A 22423-nucleotide genomic window follows, 5' to 3' on the forward strand; every position below is an offset into this window, starting at 1 on the left:
GTATATATATATTCTTATTGAAGTGTATTGTCAATACATTTTGTAAAAATGACATTTTAGCTGTATTTGAATAATTTACGCTAGTGTTTGTGTGGTTTTTTTGTTTTGCTTTTTGTTGTTGTTTTGAGGGGAAGTAATTAGGTTTATTTATTTACGTATTTATTTTAATGGAAGTACTGGAGATTGAACCCAGGACCTCAGGCATGCTAAGCATGCACCCTGCCGCTGAGCTGTACGCTCCCCGCAGTAAGCTGGTGTTTTGGAGTTTCTCTATTCTTAAGATGGTTCCTCAGCTGGTCTTTGAAACATTGAGATAATGGAATCAGTGGCTGGATAGCAAAAGCTTAAAGGCTGAGTTAAAAACCTGTGAAAGCTACTGACTTTTGGTAAAATCCTTTTTTCCCCCCTATAGTAGCCATTTTTAAGCTAAAGGGTACAGCCATCATTTCTATGTAGCTTTGGTAATTTTCCATTTTATAAAAAAAGCCTCTTTTTACTGGACTGTTTAACAAACCAGCTGCTCTCAAGTTTTTATTTTATGATAACATTATTATTATTATAACTGTATTATACTTTTTGTTACTAAATTGTGGCTCAAATATTTTATTATTTGGAACAATAGATTTGAAGTTGTATATATGGGACTTAACCTTACAAAATTTTCTCTTTTCCCTTTCTTTTGAATTAGCTGCTGAACAGTTTTTCTTGGTAGTGTATTTGGCTAAGGAAACTATTTCTCCCTTTTTAACTAAACAGCTTAGATGGTAAGATACTTTCATTTTTGGAGAGAGGAAAATAGGGACAGTAGGGCCTTGAATTGCTGCTAATGGTAATTGACATTTTTTGACATTTATGCAGTTGTTAAATAATTCTTCTCATACAAATAGAAGCTTCAGTAAGCCATTTATAGCCTGTCATGATAATAGCTTAGTGAAAGGAAGTTAAAGTTTAATTTTATTTAAAGTTCACTTTGTTTACACATCATACATTTTTAAAGGCTTCATGTCTAATGTTTGAAAAAATTTTGAGTTAATATAAATTCCTATGGCCTAGAAAGATTCCTATTTCATACAGCTTACATGTTTTATTTAAGATAAATGTAAATTTTGCCTTCCAGTTATCCCATGCATCTAGGAATTTGGTGTTCATCATCCCAGGTACAAAGCAGACAGATGAACAGAAAAATTACATCACTACATCAAGTAGTTTATCGCTGTCTAGAAAACTGGATTTATGAGTTATTTCTCATTAATCCAGCAGTCAAGAGCCAGGCTCAGTGAGTGGAGAAATCCACAGCTGATTAGCTCTTGCTTTTTAAAAAATTCTCTAGTGCAGAAGCTCTGTCTCTTACAACCTTATGAGTGTTTTCCAGAAAGGACATCAACTTCCCTTTTAATCTTCTATTAGGAGAAATGAGGTTACAGGGAGAAGTGAGAGGGTTGGAACAGACAGAAGGAATGATTAATTTATTTGTGCCCACACAGAAATTCTGTTTTCATTCCCTTGGTCAGGTGAGAAGGCTGCATGTCTAATCCCTGTGGAGGAGAGGTTCTTGACGTGGTAGAATCCTTTGTTGAAATGACTTCAGCTACCTTGGTTGTCTTCCTTGGTAGGAGCACACAAAAATTTAAATGAGACTAATTTTTGAAACTGGTCCTCAAGGTGCATAAAAACAAAGGCCTCATTTATCCTTTTCTTCCCCTATTAAAAAAAAAATACAGTTTGGAAGAGAGTTTCTAAGTGTTGTAAATGTTGACACTGAAGGATTAATATTACTTAATAACTTTAATATAATGTTACTAACTTATTACTTGATTTGTTAAGAATGTTATTTCATTGACACCTCCTGGTAAAGGCATACTTGTTCAATGACTAAAAAGTACAGAAAATTTGAATGTAGTGTTTTTTTTTTAAATAATGATTATGACCATAGAAATTCTAATTTCCTTATATATTAAGGTACAAACACTGCTCTTTAAGCCAAAATGTAAGTTTACTGCATTTTTTGTTTGTTTTTACACATTTGGCAGTATAGTTTCAACTTTGTAATGAATAAGCTGTTTTTACTCAACTATTTCTAAATTCTCTATTTAACAAACAAAAATTTTATTTATTTACTTCTTAAAATAAATTATTCTTGCCATCTTGATGTTAAAGTATTTTACCATCAGTTTATAAGCCTGAATCTTAGCTAAAAATAAATGCAAATTCATATTCCTTATAAAAGCATGGCAGTTCTGAAATCAAAAGTTGTAATCAACCTAAAAATGTTTTTTCCTATATTTGAATAATTTCATTGGAGAAAATGATTTATGTTGAATTTGGTAGATTTTAAATGAGAGCCTTTATGTGTAGTAATTTTTACATTTCTCATAAAAGAGAAATTCAGATATTCCCTTACTAAAATTTATTCTGCTCTGAGTGCATTCAAAAAGTTATTCTCATTTTTAAGGTAGGTGAACTTTTTTCCTAATTGTAAATATCTAGATATGATTAATTTCTCATGGCATATTGTTTTCTTCCCACCTCACACCTGTTTGGAAATATAGATTAAGTCGGATTTCTTTGAACTATTATCTAATCATCACTTGGACAGTCAGTCTCGATGGAGCAAAGTAAAAGACAAAGTAGAGAGTGATCCTCGTTACAAAGCAGTGGACAGTTCATCAATGAGAGAAGACCTCTTCAAACAGTACATTGAAAAAATAGCCAAGGTAACCATTGTGTTTACGGTACCATAACCATGGAATAACAAAATTCTTAATTGTGTTATAAGATTGTTTGAGACTGTTTGGGGTTTGGAATTTTTCTTGTTGGTATTTTTAATAGAATCTCTAGTAATTGAATTTGAAATGAGTGTTTAGGTACATTCTTTGTAAAAACTAGGTTTGAAATTTGGTATTTGGCAAACTGGTTGTCATGTGGAGGCATTTTGGTGGAGTTGGTAAGAAGGTTAATGTTATTTCACTTTTACAGAATTTAGACTCAGAAAAAGAAAAGGAGCTTGAAAGGCAAGCCCGCATTGAGGCAAGCCTTCGAGAACGAGAAAGAGAGGTTCAAAAGGCTCGTTCAGAACAAACAAAAGAAATAGATCGAGAGAGAGAGCAACACAAACGAGAAGAAGCTATCCAGAATTTCAAGGCTCTTCTGTCTGATATGGTATACATTATTCTCTTGCCTTTTTCCTCTGAAGTACTAGGTATTGGAAATCTGTTATATTACCTCATTAGTGGGCATTTTAATATTCTTTAAATTGCCTCTGAGAGATACAATTTAGTGTCTATAAAATATTCTAAAATTGAGTACCTAGTATTAGCACCATTAATATTTTTAGAAGTTTGATGTTTTGTATATATAAAAACGCATAATCTTTCACTTTCGAAGCTTTATTTTTATTCTTGATGGAGGTCATCATAAATTATCACACACTAACATGCCATTGTAATAAATAAATGTGCTGAACATAATTTAACCTTTTTCTTGATGATTTAGTGTCCTCATTGTGATGATCAATTATTACACATGTAGATGGTATGAGATATAGGACTGGAAGTGTACTGACCACAGGAGATACCTGGAATTTTCTTTAAAATCCTTCTGTATTACCCAGAGTTGATTGAGGTATGTAGGGTTTTTTGTCCCTGCAGTGAATGCCCCAGACCAGTCTACTGTTCTTGCATTTTCCCCTTCTCTTTGTCCCTGTTCTCCCACTCTTCTCATCACTTGTTTTGCTTCTTCTGATTTCTTCCCTTGCTTCTGCTGATCTGTTTTCAGTGACCTCTTGTTCTCTGGACAAATACTGTAGTTCCCTGTTTTCTCCTCCTGCCTCTACTTGCCCCAGATTCATCCTCTTTGTTGCAGTCACAGAAGTCTTTGTAAAAGGCATATCTGATGATTTTGTAACTCTCCCTGCTGCTTGCAGAGGGGGAAGGTTTTCCCTACTCCTGGCACTTCCCTCTGTTCAGTCTCCTTAGCATAGTATGGAAGACTGTTCATTCCTTGACCCCTCTTGCCTTCATATGACTTTACTCTCTTAGGTTTCCTCTCTTGCCCCCTAGGCACTAGTCTTGCTGAGCTTAACCCTTAATGATCGATGCTTACATTTAATGAATCGTGCCATTACACATGCCAGTCCCTCCACCTCTAATGCTTTAAACTTCCCGTTGCAGTGGCAGACTTTGTCATTCTTCAAGAGCACACTCAAATACCTCTTCTTTGAGGCTGATCCCAACCCATCTAGGCAGATTTGACCTCACTGTTCCATTTACCACCCTGTGCTCAGCATATACCCCTACAGCACTTACTGCCTGTTACTGTAGTTATTTGCTTACATGCCTGTCTTCTCTAAAAACAGCAAGCCCTTTGAAGGAAGGGATAGTGTCTTAACTTACTTTGTATTTCCAGGGCCAAGCTCAGTGTTTACCTGACATGTTTTTAGATGCTTGATAAATGCTGGTTAAATAAATGTTTTTTATGTTTATCTTCTTTCTTACTTTTCTGTCTTTGCAGTATGCCATGTTTCTTAGTGTTCGCAGGAGTGTGACTTAACTTGTAAAGCCATTATCCTCCATGAAACATACCTTTCTGTTGGTTGGTGAACCAGCCAGACCTGTCATGTGGTCTGTTATCTTGTCTTCTTAGTGATGTTAATCCCTGCTTATGTGTGGAAGCGTCACTGCCAGTATGTAGTTGATAAGCCCCAATTTGAGCTCAGGAATTTTTTAATTTTTTTGGTGAGCTGCTTGTGCTACAATAAGACATTGTATTTTCTCTTACTCGTACCCATTTCTCCTAGCAGAAGTTGGTAAGATGCTCCTAGAGTACCCAAGTAGTTGACGTTCTTAGGGACCACAGATGATGGGAGGTTATCTTCTCTGCATCCTTCCCACCTCTAACCCAGACTGCATTGCTTGGGTGAGCTCTGGGAGCTCTGGGAGGTCAGATTTCTGGCTTCAAGAGGCAAATTTTCAGTGACTTCTTGACTAAGGTGGAGTTACCAGAAGCTTCTTTATTAAATGTATGACTCCTGAACCAAATAAATGAGTCTTCTGTTGAAATATGAAAAGTCTGGTGATAGATATAGTTCTCTATTTTTAGGTACGTTCTTCTGATGTGTCATGGTCTGATACGCGGAGGACTCTTCGGAAAGATCACCGCTGGGAATCTGGATCCTTGTTGGAAAGAGAGGAGAAAGAGAAGCTTTTTAATGAACACATTGAAGCACTTACCAAAAAGAAGAGGGAGCACTTTAGGCAACTTCTGGATGAAACTTCTGCGGTAAGTGTTTCTTAATTTTCTGTTTTAATCTAGATGAATCTTCATTAATAATTCCCAAATGTAAAATATTGATACAACTTTTAACGTCATGGTCTTTAGAGCTATTAGTGGAATCCATGGGGTTTATGACACTCTGTTCTCTGATTTTTTTTTTTTATGCAAAATGTTGATGGTACTTTTACTCTTTAGAAATTATTTCCTTTTGCAGTTTTGGAATTCCTATATGCTCCGATAGTAATTCAAGTTGTCCTTGGCTATGTGTGATCATTGATGCCTCCTAATGCTAGATTTAATAGATTCCTTCTTTTCCTCCATCTTTAATTTGGTACCATGGCCTCCTTATTTGGCAGTTTTTACACTCTGTTGTTCAGGTTTTGCTCCTGTTTATCTGATCTCTTTTTGGTGATGGTTTCTTCAGAAGTTATGATGTTGCCCATGGAGATACAGGGTTTGCAGGTGATTGTCTTAGGCCACCTTGAAAGTATGGCCATGAAAATAAGTCTTGTGGCAAGCCAACAAAAAGAAATGGCATTAAAGCTGCTTCCCTGTCCCTAACTAGTCCAGTTACGCTTGGGCATTACAAGAGATTGCAGGTCAGTGTGTAATATTATGTACCATATGTGCTGCGGTTTGACTCCCTCAATAAAAGCAAGTTGTATTTATGTGTTTTATTCACTTGTCTTTCAAAGATTACCTTAACGTCCACATGGAAGGAAGTAAAAAAAATCATTAAGGAAGATCCTCGGTGCATTAAGTTCTCCTCCAGTGACAGGGTAAGAAGATTTTTGTCTGAGATTTAGTGTCAGTTTGTAAATATTATTTGGATGCTTAATCAGCAGCACTAGTATCTTGACTTAAATGAAGTTGATGGTTTTATGTGAATAACCTTTAAGCACGTAAGAAATAAATCTGAATTGTAAGTTCGTATTTTCTTCCAGGCATGATATATTAACAAGACAGCACAATAGAAGCTTTAAAAATGTAATCCTTGGCGGGGTAGGGTATAGCTCAGTGATAGAGAGTGTGCTTAGCATGCATGAGGTCCTGGGTTCTAGCCGCAGTACCTCCATTTTAAAAAAAATTTTTTTTTTTTTTTTTTAAATTTAATCCTTGGAGTTAAGCCTGTGTTTGGGGATCTTCTAGATTTGGTGAAGCTGTCATTTTTATTGTATACTCAGGTCCCACCAGATAGCTATCTTGAGGCTGGCAGTTGATGGCATGCTACCGAAGTGCTTGATTTTTAAAGCCATGCTAGCAGAACAACATAACGTGATCTCTAGTTCTTGTATGCTCCAGAGACTTTGGGGTGGGGCGACCTCAGAGGTGTGAGGTTTGTAGACCCTGAGCCCTCTTCTGACTCCTTTGTAGGAAAAGAATTCACCACGGGTCTGAAATAGCGATTGATGTCAAGGAAAGTGTAGCTTACTCCAGTCCATTTTATTCCTCAGCCTTCCATATGTTCCTTCTTCCCATCGTTCTCCTGTCCTGGTTTTTACCTCTAGGTTTAGAGTCTAAAAATCCATAGATCTATCATTCTTTCCTCTCATACTCCATTAGTTTGAATTTTAGATGCACAGACCACAGAATATACATGGTTGGGAAAGACTGGTAGACTGATAGCTGAGAGACCCAGTTTCAGTCTCTTACAGACTTTTCTGATTGTTCAGAACTGATAATAAGGTCTTTTTAAAAAAACAAAAAACTCAGAGTTTGTACCTGTCGTTGCTATTCCACTATCACTAAGCTCCCTTACTGAGCGCAAAGCTCAATATAACTAGCTTATTAAAATTCTGAGAGTTATAAATTATATATACCACATTATTATCTTTGTGTTTGAAGATATAATCTGTAAGAATGCACGTTTAACCGTAAATATCCTTATTTTTAAGAATGTCTACCACTTGAGGTTGTTACGAAGATTAAAGGAGATATCCTTATAAAAGCTTCTGCACAGTGTAGCACGTAGCAAGACTCAAGTTTTAGCTACTACTAATGTATTATATGGTTTCTCATTCTTGCTTCTTGTCTTAAAAACATATATTGCAGATTTTGCATTTTAATGAATGTTATATGAACAAAACATACCTTACTACTTTTTTCTTTTGAATTATTTTATGTTGTGACTTATAAATTACTGGTTTAATAAATAATTGATACAAACTTTGAAATTAGTGGAATTTTTTTTTTCCCCTAACCTTATTGTCTTTTTGCAGAAAAAACAAAGAGAATTCGAAGAATACATCAGAGACAAATACATCACAGCCAAAGCTGACTTCAGGACGCTTTTGAAAGAGACCAAATTTATAACATATAGGTGTGTGCAATGAAATGTTTCATATCGGCAGTCATTGTCTTTACTAGTCTTTACTCTGATGGCCAAAGCATACCTTGCATTCACACACATGTTGACATTATTAATTTTTAGGAATAAGAAGAAGCCAACTTTTATCAAAGGCTGAAAATAACCCATATCTACCTTACCTTTTTTTCTTTTCTTTTTTTTTTTTTTTTAAAGAAAGGGCCCAGATGTTAATTCTTATTTTGTGTTACCCACCCATCCAGTTTTTTAAACATACTTTTATTTTTACTTCACTGCTTTTTTAGAAGTATTCTCAAATATGAGTTATATTTCATGAAGAGACTTTTTAAAATAATCCTTCACTTTCATTTTTCTTTGCCTCCTCTGAAGACTATTCAGTGTTCCTTCTCAAGCTTGAAATCATCTTACTTAAATTAAGCTCAGCAAAAACATTTTTTCCTCAGAGGAAAGCGGTTTGCTGGATACTTTTAAATTAAAATTTTAAATGATAAAATCAGAGCTTTAAAACAAGGTTTCTCTGTAACATACCCAGGAGTTCCCTCCCCCCAGCAAGCTGTCATCAGGAAAACAGTTTCACATTGCTTAGCGGTCAGTGGCAGGAAATCATTTTTGTTTCATGCTCCAGCTTTTCTTCCTTTAAGAGAAAAATTGGAAACATCTTAATGAAGGGTATGTGCACGGGAGGATAGATAGTGCTGAGGGTGTGGTTTTTAGGTATTTTGTCATTGGATTTTTTGGTCAGGATCCTTAATGTTTTGCATCAGCTTGGGCTTTTAAATTAGATGTGAAGTAAGACTTCTTTCTACATTTTTATAGTTAATTTAGTGAAAGATGTGAAAGTGAAAGCTTGTGAAAGATGCTGGGATTGGCAGCCCCGCAGACTGAAGTCCTCTGTTCATCCACAGAACAGGTACAGCACGGGCAAGATTTACCCACCCACCCTCAGCCCTGATCTGGAGGGACCGCCAGTAGGGGTGGGAGGGTAATTCAGCTTCTGAGGCCCTTTCACTCCTTGGAGTCTTTGCTGAGGCGACTTACAAAGGTGACCACTGCAGTGAAATTTTTCTTTAAAAAAAAAATGAAAACACAATTAGGAACTAGATGGACATTTCCAGCTCATTTCTGAAAGACCTAGGAACAGCAGTCAGTAATTCTTGGCTGTCTTTTCTTATTTCAGATCCAAAAAGCTAATCCAGGAATCGGATCAGCACCTGAAAGATGTAGAAAAAATTTTGCAGAACGACAAACGGTATCTAGTACTAGACTGTGTGCCCGAGGAGAGGCGTAAACTGATTGTGGCCTACGTGGATGACCTGGATCGCCGGGGTCCACCCCCGCCTCCCACAGCGTCAGAGCCTACAAGACGGTCAACAAAATAATTCTGAATACTCTGCCACAGGGGTATCTGTTAATTCAAAACGCTTGCATGAGCCAATTTTCAGGTTTTTACATTTATGTGCATTAGTCAAACTATTGCAGAACCATCTGATGAACAGACGGAGAAGCATTCTTGAACAGTTTCTGAACAGAGAACACTTTGGAAATATTTATGCTTTTCTTTGTGTGGCATGACTGACATACATACTCAAACATAGGCTGTCTAGTAAATCTAAAATCTTGAAGCTAAAAATCATCCTTTTATGAGGTGTGGAAATCAGTGACCTTTGGTGACGTTCTTTCTAGCAGTGTTACACATGCAAGACGTAAGAGCGTTTGTGGTTTGAACTTGCAAGATGCAAGTACCACAGACTCCAGAAAAACCTAAGTTGGAGTTTGTTTTGTTTTGATTTTGTTTCTTAAAGCGGGTAAAAGAAAAAACACTGAAAATTGAATTCTTATCTTCCAGAGGCTAAGATTATTATAATGGACATACTTTTACCTTTGTCTCTAAAGAACACTTTTGTTTTATTTGTTCACTTATGTGCTTTGATTATCCCTTTGGATTATAGGCCACGTCTTGTTTAGCCTAAGAGAAGATTTGTTTAGTAATTCTTCTCAGGTATGGAAGCACGGTCATAACTAACATGTTGGTCAGACTAGGACTGCTGGTTAAATACACTTTATTCACCATTAAGTGATCTTTACCAATATTCTGGATTAGACAACAAATTACCTTTCTTGGGTGTTCCCTGTAAACTATACTCTTGTTTGAATGTTAAATTTTTGTTTCTAAAGTTTAATTTTAAGATGTTTGAATGTTCAGTTTATGTATTTGAACTACAATAAACCAACCCTTTTTATATATGTGGATTGTATCTGATTATTGTTATGTAATTTATAAATACTAATTTTAACCTGTTCTTCAAAGCAGCGGCAAATGTAATTTAGCACAAAGAAAGCTTACTTTAAATCTTGACTAGCACATCGTTTTTAAAGGTGTGAATATAATAATAAATAATTTGCAGCTTAAAAGGGAAGGAATATGTAAAGAACCATTTTGGTGCTCAGACTCTTAGTATTTTATGGCTTCATAGCAAGAAGATGCTGATTTTTTTTTTTGTTTTCTTGTTTTTGTCTTTTTATATTAGCGTATTGATGATGGATACCTTTTTGGACTCCTTTCAGTGTGTCATACACATGATCCCATGTAACTTACCTTTGATTCCCAATTGCTCTTTCTAGCCTTACCTCACCAGTTTAGAAAGATCCTTCTATTTCGTTCCTTTGTAGATTTCTAGTTTCAGAGTTACTGCATAAATAAAATGTTAAAGAAAGATGCATGTTAATAGGATAATTTATTTTCCCTGCTATGATTGCAGCAGAACGCAGGAGGGAGCATAGTAGATCTGTGTGTGTCACGTCCACACAGACAGCCATATATCACACACATAAAACAGTCACATCCGTGTGACTTAGTGCTTAGCTTAAGTATAGTAAGTGCCACAGAAATTACGTGGACTCTGTAGAAGCCTGGACTGGATTATCTGCTAGGGTCTTAATGTACAAAATTGGTAGTTAACAGGACATGGGTTTTTGTTGTTTTTCCCCTTTTTTGAAGTTCATTTTTATTGTAAGTCCACTGAGTGATTTTGAAGCTCTATCAGGACTGAAACTGAAGTGTTTGCCAAGAGGAACACAACTACTTAAGAAATACAGCTGTCCTACAATGGTGCAGTTTCTCGAACGCTTAATTTTGTTTTCTGAATTCCACAGAGTATTGTGTGCCCACTGACTACGTTCTGTTTCTCACTGTAGGACAGTGTGAAGAAAATGGTTTGGTGGTATCTATTCTAATTTCCTACATTTGTGTTTGGGATTAGTTTTTTCACATAAGGTGCGAATCAAAATTTCTAGGCAGACTTCTGGAAGGGATCAAGTCAGGACTTTGTATCTATTAGGTTCTTAATGAGAGAGGTATTGTAATTATACTATGTTTCAGTATCTGCATCTTGATTTGGTGCCTGTCAGCAGACTCTTTAGAAATCCGTGGGTCAGTGAGTCCTGAGCCCTGTGCCAACATTAAGGTCGCAGCTGCCTGTGAAGCCCTGTTGTGCTCAGTGATGATTTCAAAAGCAGCATTCAAGACAAAAACAGCTCAAGTCTCCAGAATATCTGAAGTAAAACATAATTGTTTTTATTTGTTTATAAGTAAAAATGTCAAACACTGGAAGCTTTACATCCTACATTTACTGTAGATAATGAACACAGAAATCTTTAATTGAAATAGTTTGTCACAGTTTTAAAGGTAATCCCATTATATAACTGCTGTCTAACAAAATGTATGTGATCTGAGCCTTAAAATAGAATCTGTAACGGACCAAGGCAAAAGAAAACAGCCCTTACCTTCCGAGTTAGAAAAACAAACCACGACCATTGGTAAAGAATGAACAAACCAAAAAACCTACAGACTGAACTTGTTTTTTTAAGAAAAATTCCACCCACAATGTTTTCATATTTTTTCCATTGCTTGTACTAAATACAGATTTCTTTTTTCAGAGAGAAAAATTAGTGAAAGTATCCCAGAATTCCATTACAGAGTAACCAAGAATCATGCATAAATGTCCTTATTATATATTTAATAGGGGAGGAAGTGTATCATCATCATATTTCGTTGGGTATGCTTTAACTTGCTGTAAATTGAATGGTTATTGCCTTTTATTCAAATTCTCTGGTAATATGTTTGGGGACACAAAATTAATTTTACTGCTTTTCTTTTGGCATTGCCTTGTTTTCTATTCTTAGCCAAATTCTCTGTCTTGTGCCCCTTGAATTTTCTCTTTTCCCTACTTCTCTCTCTGTCTCTCTTTCTCTCATTACTCTTGATTATCTTTATAACTTAAAAGCTCTGAGGTATTTTAAAAGTTGAGCAGGGTTCCCGTTCAATGTTATGGGTGAGTTTAATACTCATTTAACAAGAAAGATGACCATCTTTATATTTGAGGGTTACCTTCACGAATTAATACATAGGTTTTAAATCATAGCTTCTGGTTTATCTTGAGAGGAGATGTTGGGAGGAACAGACTGATTTCAGCTTGTCAAAGAGTAACTGCCTCCTGCTGTTTTAGAAGAGGAGTTAATTGGGAAGAGAAAGAAGGATAGTTTTTAAGTTCTTTTTCCAAATTAGAATATAGAATGTCGTGCTAAGCTACTAAAATCCCCAAAGTTAGAAACTGAAGGCTCACTGCTGTGCTTTAAAAAGAGGCAGGTTTTAGTATAAGATGAAGTCTGAATTTACTTAAAACTTAGCCAAAATAAGCCATGGTTCGAAATTAGCCCAGAATTGGAATAAGGTGATGTTCCTTATTCTGCAAAATTCAGCATGGAAATTCTGTATGGATTTTCATTAAGTAACACTTTTTAAGCACATGAAGGTAACTCATTAAAATGTATATGTTCAAGAAAAGTCTCTTTATAGTGGAAATAGATTTTGAGCTTTGGTTGTGTGAAATAGTTTGATGGGTGAAGCTAGGGTTAGCAGGTTCAGGAAGAAACTAAAGGTAAAGAGGTTAGCCTTTGACAGATAAGCCCTTCTCCAGCTCGTATCAGACTGATGCTAAGGGGTACCTAATAAAACAGCCACTGTGGACGAATGACAGAAGAGCTGGCCTTTCGAATCTCTTGTGACAGAAACAACTTCATACAACACAGTTAAATCTTAGGACAGCCAGGTTATAATTCTGAAACATAATTATTACTCCTAATAGGATATTCTACTTACCAAATTGCACATTTTGAAAATGCAGGCTGCGAAGCATTTTTGTAACTCAATGGTAATAATTTTATCATGTATCATATGGCAAAGTCAACAATATTGATAAGCAACATTACAAATAAATACACTAATCGCAATTTGTTTTGCTATGAAAGTCATCTATTTATCACAATCTCCTGTCTCTTGATCTTCATGTTCCCAGGGGATAGGGTCATTGTCCTGTACACAAGGGACAGTGTCCCTCTCGTGCCAAAACTGCTCTACATCAGGGAGGATGGGATTCTCAATCTTCTCTTTGCCGGAGGAGGGAGAGCCAGTTTTCTCTTTCTCTGGTTTGAATGTTGGGGATTCTGGAGATGGAACACTGTCAGGAAGGACCTGTGAGTTACCCGCTGGTGTTTCCTGAGGCTCTGAGGCAGTCGGATGTTTTCTGGTTATCATCCATTTCCATAAGCTTTTCAAGACTTCCTTGAACTCCTCTGACATCACTAGGAAAATGAGAGGATTTGCTGAAGAGATGGAAAACATGAAGACTTGAGACAGGGCTATAAAACCTTGTGGTGGGGCCGGGCCTCCAGCCTTTAGATGCCACATCCACAGCCAAGTTACCCATTCAGGGAGCCACAGAATAGCAGAGGTGACGGCAATGCTCAGCAGCATCACTGTGAGTTGCTTTGAGCGCATCTGGTTTCTGAGATTTTGAGTCTTAGTTCCTCGTTTCTGACATTGGCCATATGCTCTCCAGAAGTAAAAGCTGGCAAAGAGTAATGGCAGGCAGAATACCAGGAGAGGGTAGAGCTTACCAAATATTGACATGAACTCTTCGGCCACAGCAGGTACATCCATGAGGCACATTTCCACACCTGCGTGATGCCTGAGGGTGCTAAAAAGCCATTCTGGCAGGGGTAGCAGGCTAGCCACAGCCCAGATGGCCGCCAACACCGACCAGATGCTGCAGTTGTGGATACTTACGTGCTTGGCTGGGTCACTTGCATACATGAAACATACTTTGGCCACTGCAACGATTGTCAGGCTCTTTGCTGCCATGCATGTGTGGATGAACCAGTCAGAGGACTTGCAGACAAACCAGCCGAGGTCCCAAACACCTTTGGAGTATGCTGTAGCTCGGACAGGTGCAGAAAACAGCAGGAGAGAGAGATCAGCCAGGCTGAGATTCAGCATCAGGGAGTGGATCATGGATGGCTTTCCCCTCCAAGCACTGTGAACGAGGATACCAATCACACACAGGTTCCCCACGAAGCCCACCAGGCAGACAGCCACCAAGAGAGCTGGGACTATAGTCCTCCAGTCCTTGGAGTCCGAGGGCAGGTACCCACCGGCAAAGTGGAGGTGAGCAAAGGACACGTTCATGGTGCTGGAGTTGGAGTCTGCCGAGGCAGCTGTCAGCATCCCCTTTTCCATCCAGCTCCTTGCAGAGGTTAGCTTCTCTTTGTCTTTCTGCCTGGGCTCTTTTGTGTAGGAAATAAATACGTCAGTGTCAAATGACACCTCTGGACCCTCCCCTTGCTTATTTCCTGAGAGCAGACTGTGGAAGAAGGTTGGTTGCTAAGCTCTTCTCGCCGTGTGTGGTATACCTTGGCTGCTCTGACAGGCAGCAGGAATGCATGGTTGCTGCTCATTAGCAAGTCTAATAAACTGTCAGCCCTGTGGAATAAAAATAACCACCCCAATATACCCATCAATGATAAATGAGGAGAGCACACATATAAGTGGGATATGTTCCTGGGGGCTCAATACTCAAGCCAGTAAAGGCAATTCTTTTCAAATAGTTGTTTCTTAATCTTGACCGTGTTCTGTATCTCTACAGTGAACACATCTTAAACAACCCAGTTCTTTTAACATAAGCATGCACCAGAATCACCTGCATAGCTTGATCCAGGAGGTCTGGACAAGGGCTCAAGAATTTGCATGTCTAACAAGTTCCCAGGGGGTGTTTATACTGTGGGTTGGGGGACCACACTGTTCTAAGAACTGAGGGTGCTCTTCCTCCCTGCGTTCCCTCTCCCCGCCCTGCAGAGATGAGCTTCCTCTTCTTTTACTCAACACTCGCCACCACTTCATCCCCATCAACACCTGGCTGAGATCAAACAAACAGAGCTGGATAATGAAAAAAAGGTGCTAGAAAGAAGTGCTATTAAAAAAAAAAAAACAAATTCTAATTAGGGATTACTGTAAGTTTAGTCTACTATCGTGAATTTTTTATAGATTTTTGCACACTGCATTTGAATGGGTTAACATACTAATAAGACTTTTAGACAAGTGATAGTGATGAAAGCCACCAAATGATGAATTAGTTTTCTTTTCAGAGAATTCCTGAAGGATTTACTGAGATGAGAAATAAAAGAAAAATAAACAATTTCTGTGCAGAAGGCATTTAAGAGATTTTAAAGAAAATGACATTTTAAAGTTGGGAAAAGAAAAAATTATTGGATAAAATGATTCTAGAACTTTGAAATTTTATAATGGGAAGTGGAAAGATACACTGAAGGGGATCAGAGGAGCCAGAAGGGTCCAGGGAAAAGGGTTTGTGGAATTGAAATGATTTTGTGTTCTACTCTGTGGCTGAATCAGAATTGCTTAGTGTCATTTAGTGGAGATTGTGCTGGGCTGGGGGTCTGACCTCTGAGTTCTGGTACTTGACTCTGCTTTCCTCAGTTATTCTCTGGAAACTAAGAATAACATTAAAAAATTCCCCAAAGACCCAGAACTCAGCCAATAAGTACTGACTCAATAAATAAGTACTCACTACCGAAAGCCATCAGTGGTGCTGGATTTCCTTTTCTGTTTTCTTTCCCTTTCTCTGGGAAGTGGTTGTAGTTATGAAAGAGTAAACTGGGGTGATGTCTTATCTCAGCAATTAACAGTAACCCCCAGTTAGTGCTGCGGACAATGAAATATCCTAAAATCTCACTAGAACAACTTCTGGTGGTAAAGAGGCCCCACACCACCTCACCTTACAGGGAGTGGGGATATATGCAAAGAAATACCTTGAGTGTGTCGACTGAAATAAATGCACAACCTAGGGTTTTATTCGGTGGACAACTCTGAGGACTCAGCCCGGGTTGACAGCCTCTCAGACCTCTCAGATCGCTCTGAGGGACTGCTCCGAAGAGGTAGAAGAGGAGCCAGGATATATAAGAGATTTACAACAAAGACCAGGAAGTTGGAACATTAAAAGATTACTTGTTAACTGAAGAAAACCAGGTATCTCAAGTTAAAGAATGTAGTGCTTTTCTATGTATGGGAGGGAGCAATTTGGGCTCAGTGAATTCACTCCTTTGACAGGCACCTAGCTATCTAGGGCCAGTATCCTGTCCTTTCTTATTCTGAGTCCCCTCAGGGTGCACCATTGTGAACGGCTGCAGAGGCCAGGCTGCAGGCTTGTCTTCACTGTGGGGTGGCAGCAGCCACTGATAACTTGATGGTTTCAGCATTTTTTGTTCACTAGTGTTACTTAGAGCAAATGAACGTTTTGGGAATTACAGGCTACGATCAGCTAGTTCTACCTGATGTACATGGAAGAGATCAGTTCAGAATCTGAAAAAAAAATACTACTTTACATGATGGCTTATAAATGTGGGATGCTCGAGGTTCCTAAAGATATAGAAGACAAAAAGCTAAAGAAGTTTAAGAAGGCTTTAATAGCATAGGAATTTGATATTTAATACACTCGAGAGAAACTAAAGACTGCCATGTGGTTCTCCCCAAACCTATTGAAAGTGACTCAGGGAAGAAAGCCCCAGTGCTCCATTTGGAGACAAAGCATTTGGCCTGAAGGGCTGGAAGATGGAGTTTCCTATGTTCTTACGGAGAATATTTATTTTAACTTTTTATTTTGAAATAATTACAAACTTATAGAAAAAAAATGCAAGGATAGTACAAAGAATTACCTTATATACTTAGTTCAGATTTTCCAATTATTAACATTTTGCCACAATTGTTTCTATACACACACACATACACATGAACACACTTACATATATGCATATACACATATGTATTATTTTCTGAACCATTTGAGAATTGGAAATTAATTGTTGAGTTTTCTTCCTGGGAGAAAATTCCAAGTTCCAGCATCCTGAGTCTCCCTTCTCCCCACTGTCCTTTCTCACAATCTCTCCCTGGCTCTCTCTCTATATATGTGTATGTTGCCTCTGACCCCTGGTTTCCTCAGCTTGGAAATGAGCTTTAAGCATGGTTCCTCTACTTCCACGCGTGCTTAAGATACTAGCAACAGTGTAGCCACCAGTGCCAAACGCCCCAGCTGGGTCTCAGACTACGTTTCCTGACAGGGACATCCACCACCCATTGTGATGTTGTCAAGAAGTAACCCCCCCCCCCCAGGAATCTGAGAAAGAGTGTTACAATAATGGAAAATCAGAGCCACAGGCTTTAAAAAAAAAAAAATTATGTTACCAGGGACCTCAGGCAGCTTAATACTCAAAAAAACCCAGGCAAAGTAAATTAGTAGCCAAGCTTTTAATTGGCTTCTGATAAAAGCAGAGCTAAGTGTGAGCTCTTCCTAAGACTAGGGAAAGTTTATCTTATAGCTCAGTTCCAGGGAAGAGTGATTAACAACAATAATCATTTACTGAGTGAGTCCTAACTTCTGTGCTAAGTGTTCTATGCCCTGAATCCTCATGACAGCTCCTTGAGTACTATTACTACCCTCTTCTTACAGATGGTGACATGAGGCATAGACATGAGTAACTTGCCCAGGGAGAGCATGTAGGTCACACAGCTAGTAGATGAAAGGGTTAGGATAGAGATCCCCATGGGTCTGACCCTGGAGCTGGGGTTCCAGACCTGGTGCTCATAAGCAGTAGGCTATCCTGCCCCGCAAAGGAAGTTCCGGGATGCCCACTGTTCTCCAAGGATTGCACTTGTGAAGCTGGTATAAGTCACTTCAGCAAACACTGGGACTATAAAGCTCAAATATTTTTCTTTTTGTTTTCTTTTTTCGTTTCTTCTTTTTGGGGGACCTGGAATCCTAAGTCTAGAACGGGAGCTGGGGACCTGATATACCTGGGTCTAGGAGGTTAAGTGGGAACCTGGAATACTCTGGGTCTAAGAGAGAGCTGGATGCTTCTGATATCTGGGTCCAAGAGAGGAGCTGGGCATATGGGATCCCTGGGCCTAGAGTGGGAGCTGGGTATCTGGGATCCCTCGGTCCTGGAGAGGAAGTGGGCACCTTGGGCCCCTCGGTCCTGAATGGGAGTCGGGAGACTGAATGATGCTTATCTCCAGGGGGGAAACGGAGCGCCTAGGATCAGAGCTTGGAGTTCAGCTCCAAGGATTTTACGTGAAGCAGGTGTGGGGTGTGGAATTAGAGTCTGGGAACAATTGGTCCTAGAGCTTTGAGTTCGTGAGGGGAGCTGGTTTCATGAGTTCTGGAAAAGAAATGGGGTCTCTAGATCCCTGGGTGGACAGAGAAGCGGGTACAGGGGTACAGAGCCCCTGGGAACCGCGGGTGGGAGAAGAGTCCCATTTCTCTAGGAGCTACCATCAAGGTGGAGAGGCGAACCAACAAGGAGAGCAGCGATAACAGAGCCACGGGAATACCGGCTGAGGATGCCTTAAGAAGAAGCACCTGGAGCCAAGACATGGGAACAGCTGCTTCCAATCAGAGACCGGAAGCAGTATGGCTTACTTCCGGTCTCAGGGAGTAAGTGCTCCTGTTCGGGCTCTCGGGCTCTGATGCTGCGAGCGGAGCTCCGGGGAGGGCGAGTGGGGCCGGCGCGGCTCCGGCGCCGTCGGCGGTCTCCTGTGGAGCCTGCGCGGCTCTGTCTCCAGGGGCGGCGGCGAAGTCAGCGCTCGCTTTGGCGCCGTCTTCACCAGCCCAGCGGGCGCGGTTCTAAGACGGCCCTAAGACGCGGTTGGTCCTGCCCTCTGTGCTGAAGGCCTTGCGCTCCTGAAGCTTCCTTTCTCTAGTCCTCTGACGGGGCTCGTTTTTTTGTCCACAGTTCCTCGTTTCTGAGGAGCATCTTTGCTGAGGGGCCTCCCTGAGTGGCGTGTTCCATTATCCGGTGTCTTGGAGGGTCGTTCCAGGCAGCAGGCGCCAAGCTGAATGCCCGTCCGTCTCTAAGGTCAGTGTTGCGAAGGTCTGGCTGAGTCTGAGGGGCCGCTGCTGCAAAACAGCCCCTTCCTCGGCGTCCTGCTTCTGCGGTTGGTTCGGTAGCTGCTAAATCCACGGTAGGGAAGGTGATGGAGGAAGACGGGTTGTGCTGTTCGTTACAAAGTGGGCGTCAGGTGTGGAAACATAAATGATTATCTTGTGTTATTTAACATCAATAACCGTCTATTACGCATTTACATACGTCTCCAGACTTGGCGGCCATCTTGTGTGTTTCAAATTCCACAAACCGGTAGCCGGGAGACTGAACTTTGTCCTTAAAAATGAGACTGTTAGATCTGAAAGTGGCCCTTTTGGATAGTCTGTGTCACAACTTTCCCAATGTGGAGGTAGATGCCCAGAAGATGTAAATGACCTCTTGTAGATCGTTTTTTCCTTGGTATCTGGGCACTAACTAGCTGGAATCCAGGAATCCCAGCTGCGAGGTGAATGCTTTTTGCTCTTCACAATGTCTCGGCGTTTTTTGCCTTTGTTAACAACTTGTGTGTGTGTGTTTAATTTTTTGTTAGTGGTTTTTTTTTTTTCTTTTAATGGGGGGAGGTAATTAAGTTTATTCATTTATTTATGTAATGGAGGTACTGGGAATTGAACCTCGGACCTCATGCACCCTAGGCATGCACTCTACCACTGAGCTATACCCTACCTCTTCCCCCAACCCCCCGAACTTGTGTTTTGACCTTACAGAAGATGAAATTTGGAAAGCAAGAGTATGGTAAGAAGAAAAGGAGGTAGCTGCATTGTGCCCGCTTATGTAGAATTTAAAACTTTCTTTTCTTGGAAAAAAAAAAAAAAAACCCAAAACACTTCTAGTCCTATTAAAACACAGCTGTGGTTGATTTGATGATGTATTTTCTTTTATCTCATTTCTTTGTGAGAGTTTGTTTGCTTTTTACGTTGTTATAATGCAAATTATAATTGTGGCTCTGATTTTTTGTTACAACGTAATGAGAGGCCTTGATCATCCAAAACAGCTCCAGAGAGAACTGTCTGAGGGATTGATTTCCCCACAGTGAAGGCAATTTGCTTGTTGTAGAAGCCACAGTCCTAGGAGAACCGCAAGTAAAGGGCTAATATATATATTATATATGAGCCCCAAATAGTTACAATCATGCTTTAGATGTAATCAGCGCAGCTCTGACTACGGCTGTTTTGTTTTTGTGGGATACAGTTTGCTCTGGGTTCTTATTGAATGACATGTCCTGTCCTCTAGAGGAAAAGCACGTTGTTAGGAAGATTTTATTGCTTTGTCCACCTTGTACAGTGAATTCTTCTGCGTTTTGTTTTTTAAAGAGCTTTATTCACATACCACACACTTCACCCATTGAAAGTACAATTTGGTGTTTTTGTTTGTTTGTCTGTGTTTTACTCTCGGTACATTCTTGCCCATACCTGAGTGGCTAGTGTAGATGTGATGATGGATGCTCTCCTCAGCACCGACTAGAGCTGTTTCCATGACTTGACTACCGGATCCAGCAGGTGGCATGGCAATGTCACACATGATTCAGACGTCTCAGGACTGGATGGGCTGGGGAGGGATTGTGCAGGGTTCAGAGATCCCCTGCGAACCTGGTCTCCTGGGGGAACACTGGGAAGGAGAAGACATCACCCTGGAGCCTTGACTCTGCCCTCCTTTTTAACATGGGAGAGGCAGCACTTCTGTTTGTAGGTTTTGCCCTTCATGTTTACTCTTGGGAGGGAAAAAAGTTAAAAAGATTTTTAAAAAATCCCCAATAATGAAATATCATACTGCAGATCTTGGAAAGATGTTTGGATGGAGGGAAAGGTAGGCTGGAATTTGATTTCAAATATTTCAAATTGGGTACAAAATATTTGTCAATTGACTTTTCTGCTGAGTGCACCAAAACCAAAACCTTTACCACTCTTCAGTCCCTTGTTGCAAATCCTTGTTGTAAGTTCTGGAAATTCTTCTGAAAGTTTAAAACTTTTCTACTTTAGGTGTTAGTTTGCCTTTTGCTCAGTAGTTATAATTGAGATATGAAAGTTTTTAGTTATTCTTGTGAGGCCAATGATCTTTATCTTCACAAAAAAATTTTTAAATGAGGTAAAAGAGAGAAAGTGCCCCAGAGGTTTTGACTTGTTTGTCATTGCAAAACTGGTTAGTAGCTGAGCTGAGAGAGACCCTGGATTCCTGATTCTGGTTTCAGCATTTCCCACCAGATCAGCCTCCCACTGGGACATCAGTCTCTTGAGAGATGTTTTCAGGTATTCTGTATTAGTTTCTTGTTGTCAGAAAGAATGCAGCCCAGCTGTGGAGGCTTTAGGTGAGAAAGCATTTCCTTGCTTTTTCCAGCTTCTAGATGCCACCCACATTCCTTGGCTTGTGCCCTTTCCTCTATCTGCAAAGGCAGCAACACAGCATCCTCCCCTCCGCCTCCTCCCCTCCGCTTCCATCATCACCTCTCTTCTGACTCCACCCCTAATGCCTCCTCCTTATAATAGATTCTTGTGATTACATTGGGCCCAATGGATAACTTCCTCATTTCAAAATCCTTACATTAGTTTTTTGTATCTCGTGTTCGGGTTTAGCCCAGGCTCATAGTTACATTTCTTTTGAGCATACTGCTACATTTGACAATTGTTTGATATCAAATGTTATTTGAATAATGGTTGTTTAATGCTTTAGAAAACACTTCTGAAAAGGATGTGCGTTTGTGGTGGGAGATAATAGTAAAACAGTTTCAGGTGTAATGGGTGAAGCCGTGGAAATTTGTAGACCACTGAGTCCTCATCTTTGAAACTATCTTGGGTGTTGGTTAGCTGACAAGCTGCCCTAGAGAAGGGTGTCCTTGTGAAAGAACTCTTCAATCATTCAGTAAAACAATGAGGATATTCTAGACATTCTGGGGAAATGAAGTAGGACTAAGGTTCTGTCAAGTCTTTGGAGCTATTCTGGGAAAACATCATGCACTTTGGCAAAAAGATCATCTGTAATGTTGCATAAGACTGCATACCATTGGAAGTGTTGTAAAGAAGGTACCAAGTTAATGTTATGGCCAGTGATGTTCACACTTAGTTTAGCTGTGGAAAACATTCTTTCAGATGAAATCATAGGCAGAAGCTTGATAACTGACAGATAAAAGGGGAGCTGTTCTGTTTGAAGCAAGTGTTGGATGGAATCACGGTACCATTTTCCAAGGACCCCCTTCATTTAACGCTGTGGCCCGTGAGGTACCTCCCTGAAACTCTAGGGGATATAAGTCACTGACAGAATCTGGAAAAGGGTTTAAAAGCTGAGAGGCAGGAGAGTTCCCGGGTTTCTGAGGGAAGGCTGCATGGGAAATGTGAGGTGTGTTAACTTCCCAGATACCTCCATATGCATATTTCAAGTACATTTTATACACATAGATAATTTTTTGGTATATATATATTTATTGAAGTAATCAGTTTACAATGTGTCAATTTCTGGTGTACAGCATAATGCTTCAGTCATACATGAACATACATAGATTTGTTTTCATATTCTTTTTCACCGTAAGTTACTACAAGATACTGAATATAG

The 22423-nt window shown here is 39.5% G+C and overlaps 2 protein-coding genes and 1 long non-coding RNA gene across 9 annotated transcripts in view; 2 read left to right on the top strand and 1 right to left on the bottom strand.

Moving 5' to 3' along the window:
* TCERG1 (transcription elongation regulator 1) overlaps positions 1-9841 on the top strand; it is a 57596-nt gene extending 47755 nt beyond the window's left edge. For 4 of the 7 annotated variants that reach the window (XM_032477038.1, XM_032477039.1, XM_032477040.1 and 1 more), the window contains 6 exons: positions 2550-2714; positions 2977-3159; positions 5098-5277; positions 5967-6050; positions 7491-7591; positions 8775-9841. In XM_032477038.1, coding sequence (XP_032332929.1) covers positions 2550-2714; positions 2977-3159; positions 5098-5277; positions 5967-6050; positions 7491-7591; positions 8775-8976 — 915 coding nt within the window. In that variant the 3' untranslated portion in view covers positions 8977-9841. Of the gene's footprint in view, positions 1-2549; positions 2715-2976; positions 3160-5097; positions 5278-5966; positions 6051-7490; positions 7592-8413; positions 8508-8774 lie in introns of all 7 variants that reach the window. The other 3 variants (XM_006182260.3, XM_006182259.3, XR_004318779.1) reach the window with 2 other exon arrangements.
* A 3067-nt stretch (positions 9842-12908) lies between these two features.
* Positions 12909-14325, bottom strand: GPR151 (G protein-coupled receptor 151). The gene has a single exon (XM_006182261.2). It carries the CDS (start codon positions 14169-14171, stop codon positions 12909-12911), a length of 1263 nt encoding a protein of 420 aa, XP_006182323.2. The 5' UTR covers positions 14172-14325.
* Positions 14326-18160: 3835 nt separating this feature from the next.
* Positions 18161-22423, top strand: part of LOC106729295 — an 83862-nt gene continuing 79599 nt past the window's right edge. The window contains exons 1-2 of the long non-coding RNA XR_001365671.2: positions 18161-18645; positions 18734-18856. This is a non-coding gene — a long non-coding RNA (uncharacterized LOC106729295). The remainder of the gene's footprint in view (positions 18646-18733; positions 18857-22423) is intronic.

This window comes from Camelus ferus, chromosome 3 (genome assembly GCF_009834535.1).
Source record: "Camelus ferus isolate YT-003-E chromosome 3, BCGSAC_Cfer_1.0, whole genome shotgun sequence".
In the NCBI taxonomy this organism is placed as follows: Eukaryota; Metazoa; Chordata; class Mammalia; order Artiodactyla; family Camelidae; genus Camelus; species Camelus ferus.